Here is a 13,599-nt window from a genome sequence, read left to right as displayed (position 1 = left end):
CTGGAGACCAGGCCTGTGCAGAACACAAAGCAGTGACAAAACGGGACCCTCCTGTCAAGGAGTAGGCTGTGACCCATCTCAGAAGCCATGCCCCACTTAGCAGCTAGATGGCAGAAGGAATGAGGGGAAATGAAAACTAGGAGATTTATTTGTTTTTATTATTTTTAAAGATTTTATTTATTTGAGAGAGAGAGAGAGAGAGAGAGCACACAAACAGGGGGAGTGGCAGGCAGAGGCAAAGGGAGCCTGATGCTGGACTCAATCCCAGAACCCCGGGATCATGACCTGAGCTGAAGGCAGTTGCTTAACCAACTGAGCCACCCAGGCACCTAGAAACTAGGAGATTTAAATTAAGCAAGTGAAACTGTGAGAAAGAAGGACCCAATTCAAGTCTTGGGACTAGATGTCAACATGAAAGGCTCCTAAATTTTGTATGCTGGGTAGACTTTCCCTCACAATCTCAGGAAGCCCAAAGGGGATTTTAAGGAGTGACCATAGTTAGAATTCTATTTTTTTTTTTTTACAGATTTTTTTTATTTGAGAGAGAGAGAATGAGAGATAGAGAGCACGAGAGGGAAGAGGGTCAGAGGGAGAAGCAGACTCCCTGCTGAGCAGGGAGCCCGATGTGGGACTCGATCCCGGGACTCCAGGATCATGACCTGAGCCGAAGGCAGTTGCTCAACCAACTGAGCCACCCAGGCGCCCCTAGAATTCTATTTTCGAAATGATCTCTGGCTGCTGGGTGAAGGAGTGACTAAAAGTGGGTGGGAATGGAAGTGGGTAGATGGGCTGTCAGGCTCCTGCAGTGGCTCAGGTGAGCGGACAATGGTTTCGAGGAGGGGTCCATAGCTGTGCTGGAGAGAGGTGGACATGCACAGCATATGTCAGATCTCACGGATGTGGGAAGGGAGGAGGACGTGGGGACCGAGGAAAGGGGAGTGATGAAGGTAACTACTAGACTTCTGCCATGAACAACGGGCAGAAGGCGGGACCACTTACCTAGTTGGTTAAGAGCAGGGCAGACTAGTATGCGGAAGGAGGAAATCATGTTTCATCTGGGCCAGGTGGAGTCTGAGATCCTTAACAGTCATGTGAAGATATCCAGTGGGCACGTGGATACACTAGTCCACAAGCGGGAAGTGGGGGCTGGGTGAGAGACACAGATTTGGGGTCCTCTGGCATATAAATAGCATTCCAAGCCGCAGGACTAGATGAGGTCCTCAAGGGATAGCGTGATAAACAACAGAGGGTTAAGGCCTGAGTCTAGGACACTTCAGTGATTAGAGGTCACACAGAGGAGGAGGAGGTGGTCACAAAGAAAACAAAAGTTCTGCCAGGCCAGCAAGGGGTTGATATCAGGCAATTCAAGCGAACAAAGAAAGTGTTTTGAGGAGGAAGGCGGCGTTCAGTATTACTGATGCTGCTATAAAAGGACCGAAAAGACAAGAGAAGAAAGGCCTTTGGAATGGCAAGAAGGCAGTCACCACTGATCCTGACTCCAGCACTCCCAGAAGGAACAGGGTGAGGAGAGAACTTGAAGGGAGAAAGCCAGCTCTTCAGAGGAGTTGTGCTGGGATAGAAGGGGCGCAGAGAAATGGGGTACAGAGGGAAGGAACTGAGGGACAGGAGAGAGATGTTTGTTTTATAGACAGGAACGCAACAAGGCACAGGCTGGCTCGGGTAACACAGCGGAGAGGAACTGCTGATGGAGGCGAGGGAGGAGAAGGGCGGCCCGAGAAGGCAAGAGGGCAGTGCGCAGGCCCAGCGGACAGGTGGACTGAGAGGCCAAGGAACCCCCGCCCACTGCAAGCGGAGAGAAGGAGAGAGACTGGGTACGGATCGCAGGAGGCTGGTTGCTTGAAGGAGGGAAGATGAGTGTGTTCTCATCTGATGTCTGAAGAGGAGACTGAGCCAGGTTGTGAGATAAGGTGCCAAGAAAATAAAAGACCGGGAGGGAATAACGGATGTTAGCAAGGGAAGGATTATAATAATGACAAATCCTAAAACCTCTAAAGAGAGTAAGGAGGAAGGTGAGAACACAAGGTGAGTCAGGGGCTGAGGAAGTGGAGGAGTTCATGGCTCTAAAAGAGGACTTCAACCACCTCTACTTTGACCTCAGTCTGTATTTTCTGATTAATTTTTCTCTCCAGCTTCTCTCTTAACTCAGGTAAAATACCTGGCAGGCAGAGCATCTAGGGATGGGAACTGAAACTGCCCCTCAAGCAATGACGACTGCCCTGACCTCAGCAAGACCCCACATGACTGGACTGACCCCAAGACAGTGATCGACCTGACCGTTCTGCCCACCTGCACGTACCCACTGACCTTTGTCCCACAACTTCCTTATATGAACCTAGAACTATTCTCAGCACTTTGGACACAGTCTTTGAGACAGGAGTCCGCAGTCTTTCCAGTGCTGGCCTCACTGAAATAAATTCCTCTTCTATTTCACCTCTACTGGGCTCTCTGCTTTTGGACTGTCAGTGGCAAGTGGCCAAATCTGGCTGTTTGGGAGCCGTGGAGCTCTTGCACCCTCAGGCCCCGATCACAGCTCTAGAGACCTGGTGAAGATAAAAACTTATTGGAGTAAGAGGAGGGAAGTAGTGAGGTGGACACTCAGCAGATGGTAAGCAGGGCAGGATGTGGGGTGCCTGGTGCTGAGATCCCAAAGGCAGCACAGATATGGGCAATGACTTGAGTGGGTGGCTGAGGGAGCCGAGAGGCTGAAAGACCAAGTGTAAATGGATCACCTGCATGGATACTTATGCCTTCAGGAGAAGCAGGCATAGGGGTCACCAAGGGGCAATAAGCCCGGTGTTAAAATCATCAGTAGCTGAGGATGGGAGACAAGAATAGGTGCTCAAGTCCAGTAGCAGAATACTTGGGAACGGGACTTTAATCTCAGATTTATGTTTTCAAGTTATGGATTCTAGATAATGATATCCTAAAGAAGGTGCAACAAAAGCTTTTGTGTCTTTTCTCCTGCTGCCTTTAACCTCCTCCTCCTAGACAGCACCTAGTGTCTTGCATGGTCTGAGGCTGGCGTCTAATGCGTCTCGTTCTACTGACTCTTTAGATAAGTGGAACACAACCTTGGGTTGGGCTGACCCCATGCAGAAACTGCTAGAACTGCTCTGCCCACTGGGATGAATGGTCCAACCTAAGCTATTGAGGGAGCAGGCTTTACCAAGCATGTTGGCGGACGCCTCTGGTTAAGATGGAGCGGGGAGTCGGGGGAGGTGGGGAGAGAAACAGGGAGAAAAGAGGATTTTAAGTTTTAATTCTCTTGGGATTTTAATGTATATAAAATTGATAATTTAGGATTAAAACTTTTTCCTTGGGACTTTAAAACCAGGTGTGGGGAGTGGTGGTGTCATGTTGTGTAAATGTAGATACCTTTCACTGTATCATTTAGGCTTGCAAGATGGAACAGAAAAGGGAAATCCTGTCTTAGGGGGGCAGAGAGGCCTTATAAAGAATGCCATTAATATCCTGTTCTGATTCATTTCAGAAGCTTCTGAGGGTAAGAGCTGCTGCCTATTTCATGGGCCCTGCAGAGAGGCAATAAGGCAGAGCAGTAGGTAGAGGGGACTGCAGGCTTGACCAGTGGGTATGTGTATGTGCATGGCCCTTTGCCCCACCTCCACCCTTTACTCTCACCAGGTTTCCTTCAAGGACGGAAGAGCCTGAAAATCTGACGGGACGAAGTTGGGGTATTCACTGGGTCACATTTTACTGCAGGGCAGTGGGCTGAGAGATACTTGTGCTTGCCATCCCAGCGCTTCTCCCTGCAATATGGGCCTGCCCATCATAGATCTAGAGACGGGCAGTGTGGGGATAACCTCATGCAGGTCCATGGTTTATCTGTACCTTCCATCTCAGCTTATAATAGAGAGCCAGGAGACACACACCTAGCTTCTGGTGACACAGTAGCTCCCTGCCCAACTGCAGAGCCAGGAACTGTGCCCCAAACCTCTCACCTCATCAGTATTGTTATTAATGATAGATGAAGACCTATGAGGTATGTCTGTTGATTAGGGACATGATAGAAATCTGGAAATAGCTAATGAGTCAAATGATTAAAACTGAAAAAAAAAAAATCTTGACATACAGAACATCAGGGTGTGCAAATATGTATAAAGCTGTATCAAAGTTAAACTGTACAAGTACAGAATGGAGAAGGTGTAGCTAGTAACAACTAACGTAAAATATATTGAGTGATTTTTTTTAAAGAGTTATTTTAATTATTTTTTTAAGATTTTATTTATTTATTTGAGAGAGAGCGAATGAGAGACAGAGAACATGAGAGGGGGGAGGGTCAGAGGGAGAAGCATACTCCCTGCCGAGCAGGGAGCCCTATGTGGGGCTCGATCCTGGGACTCCAGGATCATGACCTGAGCCGAAGGCAGTCACTTAACCAACTGAGCCACCCAGACGCCCCCTGAGTGATTTTTTTTATTATTTATTTATTTGACAGAGAGACACAGTGAGAGGGGGAACACAAGCAGGGGGGTGGGAGAGGGAGAAGCAGGCTCCCCGCCGAGCAGGGAGCCTGATGTGGGACTCGATCCCAGGACCCTGGGATCATGACCCGAGTCGAAGGCAGACGCGCAACGACTGAGCCACCCAGGCGCCCCTACTTAGTGATTTTTCAATTGGTTGTAAATTCAGTGAGTCATAAGCAGGTGCCATCTTAATTCTTCACCCTGTCACCATGCCACCTCTTCACTATCTTTTGGGACAGACCCCTTGTCACCATCAGTGCTGAGTCCAGGTCATTAGCAGCACTGCTTGTGGTGTGCTTGTTTCTAATCTGTCCTCCTCACTGAGCCAGAGGGACTTTCAAAAAAACCCCACAAATCTGATATTGTCAAGGGCTCTTAAACTGCTCTATAAGGTCCAAACTCTTCACTACGGCTCAGAAAGACCTTTATCACCAGGCCCTTGCTGGCTTCTCCAGGCAACTTCTCTCGATTCTGATCCCTGTTAAGTCATGTGCCAGGCATAAGGAAGCACCCATTTACCGCGCTGGGCAACCACAATGGAGTGTTTAAGATCCTAACACTGTGTGAACACAGACTGCGCCACCCAGCGTACAGCGCGAGGTGGAGGCAGGAGGCAGGCAGAGAAAGAGTGACCCCTGAGATGGAAAGTGCTCAGTAGAGGCTGTGTGGTTGTGACATAGGAACAGCAGTACAAGATTCTCTACACTGAGGGGGGGCTGACCCAAGGGGGCCTCTAAGGTCCCTTACATTCTGAGTTCCCAGACAATTCCACTTTTTAACTGACTTGAGGATGTTTTCTTTAAAAGATTTCCTTGTTACTGAATGTTAACTTATAAATTTCTTCTATTATGTCTCAGGTTCTACTGTTTTCTTTTCTGTAGTCTGCAAGGAGGCAACTCATCTTCCCACAGTATTCTGGTTCATTTTTCTGACCTGGAAGGCAACCTCTTCTTAGGGACACTCAGGAGTTCCACATTAGATCCTTGGTCTGGCTCTGCACCCCTCATTTCACTAGCTCTGCCCTGCCTGGGAGGTGGGAGGAGGAGGTGTTGCACAAAGCTAGGCTCTGGGTAAACCGTCTTCAGGAGAGAGGTAAGAGGCAGGAACTGTCTGGGGGCTCAGACCACACTGCTCTTCCAGTCCTGCGGAGCTCCTGATTGCTCAGATCAACTGCTCGGATACGGCTCTTTGGACAGTTTAAGCCAAACACAGCTCCCCTCCACCCCTTTTCCTGTGCTCTCCATCTCCCACAGCCCAGGATCTCGTTGAGCTCACCTGGCCTCTCTCCTCCAGTTCTGTTAGCATGACGATAGAGCAGGATTTCCACTCCCAGATCATTCGCCAGAAGTCCTCGATGGTGTGGAGAAGAGGACCCTGGCTGGCGATGTAGGAGTCCTTCTGTCGGTAGCCCTGTGGAGGCCAGGTCGGTGGGAGAGTAAGGTGGTTCAATCAGGGAGGGGCTGGTGAAGACAGGCCACTAGGATGGGATGGGGCTGCTTGGAGGCAAACTCATCCCAGGCGGAACTCCCCCTTGGCCAAGGACCAAACCCTGTCTGACATGCTAGTCTCTTTCTATGAGGGCAAGGGAAAGGGGGGTTGGAGCTGGGATAAAGAGAGTAAGAATGGGAAAGACCAGAGGCTTTCAGCCCTTGGCTGTGGTCTGTGCTATGAATTCTTCCCTCCAGTTATTACTGTGGTGTGTGCCCTCTGTCTCCCCCACCACCTGCTCTCTGGGGCCTGACAGACCTAGTGTGCAGGCTGCATATTGGTTCTGTATTTGATGAACTGACACAAGCACAATCCTCCAAGCACTGGGAGGGTGGCACTGCAAGGCCCAGCCAAATCTCCACGGAGGGTGGGGAGCTCTGGGGACACAGCCACCACTTACGTCAATAAAGGATGCATTCACGTAGTCCGTGTTCTCCTCACCCCTCTTAACTGGAATGATCACTCTGTTGAATTCATCTGCAGGAAGGACAGAAGCTGTGGCTCCCCAACATCACCTGTCCTCTCCTATCTCTCTTTCAATCTTTCCTTTCCACCCAGGCCCTGGGTAGGTATAATCCCAGCTGGGCAACAACGTGCCTGTTCCCAGCCCAGGAGGGAGAAACCTTTTGGCCTTCGTGCTTTTTTCATCTCCAGAAGCCACTAAAGAACTAAGAGCAATGCCCTAATTCTGGTCTCCAAGCTGATCATGAATTAGTACCTGAGAAGTGGAAGGAGGGACGGGGCACTAAGGCTTTGCAGTGGGGAGAGAGCTCTTACATGGAATGATCTGTAAAACTCGGTTCTTCTTCATGTTGGCTGGAAGGTTTCCAGTCCGCATCTTGTCATTCTGGATTTTGATTGATGTTAACTTCTGAATGGGGAAGGAAAGGGGAAACGTTCCTGATGCCTGTAACTTGGCAAGATTATGCCTGTCAGACCTGCATATTCAGGCTAATCTGGCTGCATACCGCTCCTCACTGGAGCCCTGACCTCCACTTCCACATGTTCTTGCTGGAACACCGTTTTTTCAATCATAAGCTCAGTGAACAAGCCAAGAGTGTTTGGGAAACACTGCCTTGCGGGCTCCTTGTGAACCCTTCTGGGATTCCCTGGGGCTGAAACTTTATGATCCTGGAGCAAGGATTTTAGCTTCATAGGAGGGAGTGTGCCTGCCTTTCCTCTCTCCCTGATGTTCCACTCCAGAGGCTGTCTTGGACTCTTTAGAAAACCTTATTCAAATGCACGTGCTCCCTTCTCCTGATTCTGAGGCTCCTTCTTGACCCTTGCTACTTAAAGTGCAGCCCATAAACCAGCAACTGTCTCAGTGCGTTAGAAATGCAGAATCTCAGGCCCTAACTCTGTTTTTCCCTGCCAAATCAGAACCTGCATGTTAATGCAGGTTAATGCATGATCTACGGTAATTCGTGTGCACATTATAGTTTGAGAAGAACTGTTTTAAGGGATGCGTTTTTTCCCACTGAGACCCAGAATCTCTTCTTCTGGGAACAGTTATATTGCCAAGAGTGTGACAAATTCCTTCGGTATGCTGAGAACCACTGTCTAATGGCATACAGCAGAGGTCAGCAAGCTATGGTCCCTGGGCCAAATCTGGCCTGCTGCCTATAAATACACTTGCATGGAAACACAGCCACGCTCATTTGTTTATGTAGCAACCAGCCTGCTTTTGTGCTACAGCAACAGTGTTAAGCAGTTGCAACAGAGACCATATGGCCTGCAAAGCCTAAAATATCTACTGTCTGGTGCTTACAGGAAAGGTCTGCTGCTGCTGTCCATTGTAATACATACAATAATATACCTGTGTGTGGGGGGGGTTGGGGTGGGCTGGGGGACTTAAAAAAAAAAAAAAATACCACTGCCAGTTTTTTGTTTTTTTCTTTTCTCCTAACACAACCCAAGTAACTCTAAGTGCAGGACAGGTTGAAAACAACTAGGTTATGAATAAAGGTCCAGAAACCCACCGCTTTAACCATGCACATATCTTACAAGGGGATTCCCCATTTGTTGCTAAGTCTCTAAGAGCCAGGCATTCAATATTCCCCAGAGCACATGGATCCTTCAGTCTGAAAGAGGGAGTTCAGCTCCAACTCACCTTAAACTCCTCCTCTAATCCATTGTTGCTGGTCCCTGGGATTTTGTTGTAAATTTTCTGCAGATGTGTTTCTAGAGAGGTCACTTCTAGTTCTGTATCTCCATAGAGATAATGCTCCAGAAGGGCTTGGTATATGAAGACGTACTGCATCTGAAATGCCATGATGCCCGAGTTCCCAGTTACACACAGCATGGTCTCTGGGGTGCCAGATGACCCCCTTCCACCCCGGATTCACTCCAGTCCACTTCTCCCTTGACCCTAGCAGGTATAATTATTCACTCTTGTCCCGGTTCCGTGAGGTAGGACTTCAAATGCATGAATCCCGCTGGGGGGTGCTTAGCTTGGGAGGGAGGGTCCTATTCTGGCAGCCTCCTAGAGTGCAAGCCTGGAGAGAAGGACAAATCCAACTCCCGCTCATTCTGACAGCACAGACTGAACAGTCTGAAGGGGTTGTCAAAGTCTGGTGACATACAAAACCTGGGCCAGCCTCCCTCCCAGTGCTGTGTCCTTTGAACCCCATGTCCCAACCACAGGGCTGATCCTACTGTTGCTCCTGGACAGGGCTGAGCTGAGTCACAACTCTGTGGGCACTGGTTCTCTCAGCTGCCTGCATGCGTACTTCTCTCAGAACCTGTTCCTCATCCTTAGAGTCTAGGGCAAATGACACCTGCCTTCCCAACTCCTCTGTTAATACATAATTTTTAAGGGTCCTTTATCACAGTGCATGATGATCATTTACAATAACCTAGGAGGCTGAGTAATCCACGAGGCTAGTAGGTGTTTTGATCCTGGAATGCCCCCACCCTCGCCTTACCCACAAATCACTCACGTCTGTTTGCACCATCTGGCAGCGCTGTGCCCGGATCCGGCTCACAAAGCCATACACGTCCACTTTGCGCTCTGTATGCATCATGTCCAGCATGGCATCAATGACAACAAAGGTACCTGTACGCCCTACACCCGCACTGTAGCCAGAGAGCAGGGGTGTTACTGAGATGGCCACCATGCCTTGTGGGAGCATACAGGGAAGGGGTAGCATAGGCCAGGACTCTTTCTTCAGGCCCTTACATTCTAATTCTGAATGGGGAATAGCTGGAACACTCATGGAGCCAACAACCCCGCTGTACCCTGGACTCCGTACCTTTAGTTATCAGGACCAGGGAACCCTGACACTTAGAAAGGTGTGAAGGCTCCAAGCACACAAAGCAGCACTCAATCTAGCTTTCTGGCTTCATAGCAGTGGTCTCCCCACCCCCAGATCTTGGAGGACTGCCCTTCCCTCTTTCCTCAAAGGCTCTATACCCAGCACAAAAACTTGAGGAGTCTCTCTGGCTGCTGCCCTGGGACCCTAACAGCTTATCTGCTCTGTGTTAGCCTCCTCTCCTCAGCCAGGGCCCCTGTGCTTTCCTTTGCTCTGACCATGGGAACGGAATATGGTATAAGCGGGGAGCCAAGGGTCAGCCACACTGACCTGCAGTGGACCACGATGGCCCCTGCATACTGAGGGTTACAGGCTTTCACCTTCTTGAGGAACTTGAGCATGCCGATAGGGGTGAAAGGCACCCCAAAGTCTGGCCAGCTGGTAAAGTGGAACTGAGTGATGAGGCGCTGTGGCTTCCTGTTGGTCACGTCACCCACCTGTGGAGTGAGGAGATCCTGTGCGTTGGCCCTGATAACCTGGGGTGGGGCAGTGCCAGGGGAGGGGAGGAAAGGGGAGGGGAGGGGAGGCTTAGGAGCCAGGGCCAGCTGTGGTTGTCAGTGACAATGGGGAAGTGAGAGTCTGTCCCAAGGAAGAGTTAACCATGGGGATAGGATCTCTTCCCAGGAACCCTATGGGGTAAGGCAGGGCTCTTACAATTATTCTCAGCTGACAGATGTGCAACGTGAAACTCAAGAGAAGTGGCCCAGTCAAGGTCTAGGAACTACTCAATGGCAAGGTCAGAACTGAAATGCAGGTCTCCTGACTCTTGGTGGGCCCTCCTTTTACAGCGCCACCCCGCCCCTCAGCCGAGGGCAGCCTGTGCTCAAGCTTCCAGGGCCGCTCTGGAGGACCAAGAGCAGGGAACACCACATCCTTCATGTCAGGATCCTCTGGAGCAAGAGGAGGTAAGTCAAGTACACAGAAGATTATACCACCTCTCGAGGCACTTGGCGCATACCTATGATGCCCAAACTCTATCTCAGTAATACCTTTTTCTCCTGCTCATGAAAATGCTTCTCCCTTAGCTTTGACAGAGTTCCCTGAGAGCCCAGATATCTGGTTTCAGAGTCCAAACAGACCTCACACTCAGTAATTCCCGACCACCCTGAGCAGGAGGGGGGGGATCACCCAGTCTGTTCTACCCTCTTAGTGGTCAGCAGAGAAAGGAGGCAGGAGACAGTACCTGCTGAATGCAGAACTTTCGCACTGTGTAGTCCACCAGGACGGTCACATCCTCTACTGACACACGGATATTCCCATAGGTCCAGCAGCCTTGGTCTGGCCAGTACTGGGCACACTTACACTGGAAAGGAACAGACATGCATCCCCTGATGACCTCAGACCTCCCGCCCCCAGCAGACGTGAAGAACGTGAAGCAAAGGACCACAAAAGCCCAGACAGAAGTCCCCAGAAAGTTCCCAGAGAAGGCCTCTTTTCTCACCTTGGTCACTGCAGACTTATTTAACTGTTCTTTTTTCAAGTTTCTTGGCTTCCATCCTGTTTAGCAGTATCTCTTGACTTTTACATAGCCCCAGCCCTATACTTCTCATTCTTTCCCACCCTTGTTCCCTCAGTTCAGGGCAAATTGGAAATTACTTTACCTACAAAATGTGCCCTTCCACAATATCCCAGGTTATGATCTAGGGACAGGCCTGTCTGATCCCCTGGAACCAGCAACCTGCTGAGGGGGTTATCAAGGCGGAATGATGCCTTCTCTGGTGCCTGGGCCTTGAACAGCTTCCAAGAGTCAGAGGTCAGGTTGGAGGAAACAAACCTAGAGCCCAGCCCTAATGCTATCCCTCCTAAGCCCCGCAGAACTGCTGATTAACACGTCCAACACCCCAGGGTGGGGATCAAAGTAACTTAAGGGCCATTTTGGGAAAAGACTGTCATGAATGGGGGGTTCCTCTCCGGAGCTTGATCCAGAGCTCAGGACTGGTTCTGGCTGTGACACAGTGATGGGGCTGTCCAGGCATGGACATGACGGCCACAGTCACAAAAAGAAAAAGGCACAGGAATCAGGCGAGGGCCTCAGATTCCCTTGCACCCCACAGGTTCTCAGTTTATACAGCTCCCTCTGCTGACTCAGAGGAGGTACAGGAAACCAGGAGAATGAGGGATTGGAGAGGCCAAGGGAATAAAGCTCCTCTGTAGCTTTTCCTTAGCAAATGGCCCAAGTCTTTCTTCCAGGTTGTTTTGAAACCAGGGTGAGTTGTCTGACTACGAGGCATGGGGAATGGACCCTAGGCACACCCCTGAGATTCCTCTGAGACTTCCAGGCCCTAGGAAAGTCTAGTAAGCACATTGGCCTGGATTCTGCCTGGATGAATGACGGGCACAGGAGCCACAAAGAATGGACAGCCCAGGCTCAAACACAGAGGAGTTCCTCTGCTGGTCATGCCTATCTAATTTCTTCACTCACCTCCTTTCTCTCCTTCAGGTTGGTCACCATGACAATGGTGGCTGTGTTTTGTTCCCAGATCATCCTCCAGAAATCATTCACTGTTTCTTCTTTTGGTCCTAAAGTAGCCAATAGCAAAGATGAGGAGAACACATACCAAGGGGAAGAAATCTGCTGGGAAATTGGGAACATTCATTCCTGACTACTGGAAGCCTGTGCCCACATGTTCTCAGCTAAATATCCAATCCATCTACCCATCCCCCCACCTACTAAGTGAACATTTCCCATCCACCCTGTATGTGTCAGACACTTCATGAGGAAGTGAAGTGGGGGATAGGAGGTTTCAAAATGTAAAGAGAACACAAATAATGTCTCCCAAGGATATTATAGATGAAGATTAGAAATCATAACTGCTCACTAAATACCTATGTTATTGGCCAGCCAGTGAGCTAAATGCTTTATATCTCATTTACTCCTGCCTATCATGCTCTAAGGTAGGTGTTATTAGCCATAGAGATGCTAGGTGACTTGCTCAAGCTAGAATTTAAAATTTACTACCATCCAGCTTTTTCCAAAAAGCCACTGGGAGATTTCTAAACAAAAATGAGGGAGCAAACAAAGAGAAAGAAAAGGGATCTAACAGGATAGAGGCTAATGGAATTCCCTGGGTGTTGGTGAAGGAAAGGCTCAGGATGATAACTCTGACAGAGGCTAGAGAGCAACTAATCCAAAATGGAACTGAAGAAAGAAGGTTTAAAAGGACCCCAGGATAATTAAAAAAATTAGACTTTATGTTTCTGAAGGTACTGAAAGAAAATATATATTTCTAGTGGAGAGTCTGGGGGGGGGCGAAATTCAGTGCTAGGTATATAAAAAACTAGTGCTAGGTATATAAAAAACTAAGTAAACGGGGGGGAAAAAGGTAATTATTAACTCTTGGAAAAAAAGAAAATCAAAAACTGTATAAAACATATTAATACTTCAGTTGTAAATAATATTCTCTTAGCCCTAAATTGTGATTTAACTCTACTGGGAGAATGGGGAAAAGGGACATGTGTATGCATATCTGTCCGAGTGTGAGACAGTCTGTAAGACAAGTAAATTATCATCTATCATAAGAGGTCATCAACAGATACAAATGGTTGCATTAGAGTAAAAAAATGAAGAGGAAAGGGGGGAGAACTTTGTTTTTATATGCCTTGCAATACCTTTTTGACTTTTTTAAACTTTGTATTCCCTTTGGTAAAAATAAAAAAAAATCGTAATAAGAAAAACAAATAATGACAGAGTGGACACATGCCAACAAGATGTACGGAGGTAGAGTTGTTCCACTGCCTGGCAAAGTTAGGAAAAATCTCCTGGAAGTGGTACCTGTTGAGCCATATGTTAGGGTAGATGAGGTGGATAGGAGTTTAGAAACGGGATATAGGGAGAAGAAATGCTCCAGGCAGAGGGGCAGGGGACAGCAGCAAGAAAGAGCATGACATTTCCAGGGACTATAAGGAGTTCGATGAGGTTACAGTGTAGGGTACATGGAATGGTAGATAGAAGTGGAAAGACACGTATCAGAATCTAAAGGGGTGGAGGTCAGGCTAAGGAAGGCTTGTTGTATACATAATGGAAAATCGTAGGGTTTTCATGAGTCCTAACAAGAGTTTTGCATCAATAAAGGCCTTTCTGGTGGAAGAAATGCAAGGAGCAAGGCTGGGACCTAAAGGATCAATCAGTTAGGTTACTACAATACAGCTGGAAAAAAAGATGGGAATAAGGCAGTGTGTCAGAGGACCACTCATACTCAGAGCAAGAACAGGTAGGAGATCTGGATGATCCCAAATCTGGTTGTTTAGATGAACTGCCTTCCATTCATGGTGACAGCCAGAGAATACAGGAAAAA

The 13,599-nt window shown here is 48.6% G+C and overlaps 1 protein-coding gene across 8 annotated transcripts in view; it reads right to left on the bottom strand.

Annotated features, from left to right (window-relative positions):
* PTPRA (protein tyrosine phosphatase receptor type A) overlaps positions 1–13,599 on the bottom strand; it is a 159,283-nt gene that overhangs the window by 11,752 nt on the left and 133,932 nt on the right. For 6 of the 8 annotated variants that reach the window (XM_073878317.1, XM_073878316.1, XM_073878318.1 and 3 more), the window contains 8 exons: positions 11,727–11,824; positions 10,488–10,607; positions 9,575–9,780; positions 8,933–9,068; positions 8,104–8,253; positions 6,771–6,864; positions 6,394–6,470; positions 5,781–5,915 (listed from right to left, as the gene is read on the bottom strand). In XM_073878317.1, coding sequence (XP_073734418.1) covers positions 5,781–5,915; positions 6,394–6,470; positions 6,771–6,864; positions 8,104–8,253; positions 8,933–9,068; positions 9,575–9,780; positions 10,488–10,607; positions 11,727–11,824 — 1,016 coding nt within the window. The remainder of the gene's footprint in view (positions 1–5,780; positions 5,916–6,393; positions 6,471–6,770; positions 6,865–8,103; positions 8,254–8,932; positions 9,069–9,574; positions 9,781–10,487; positions 10,608–11,726; positions 11,825–13,599) is intronic. The other 2 variants (XM_025875925.2, XM_073878319.1) reach the window with 1 other exon arrangement.

Source organism: Callorhinus ursinus, unplaced genomic scaffold (assembly GCF_003265705.2).
Source record: "Callorhinus ursinus isolate GAN/ISIS: 27379988/994484 unplaced genomic scaffold, GSC_fseal_2.0 scaffold29, whole genome shotgun sequence".
NCBI classification, from domain to species: domain Eukaryota; kingdom Metazoa; phylum Chordata; class Mammalia; order Carnivora; family Otariidae; genus Callorhinus; species Callorhinus ursinus.
The sequence above is the reverse complement of the archived record's forward strand: the minus strand, read 5'-3'. Positions and strand labels throughout refer to the sequence as shown.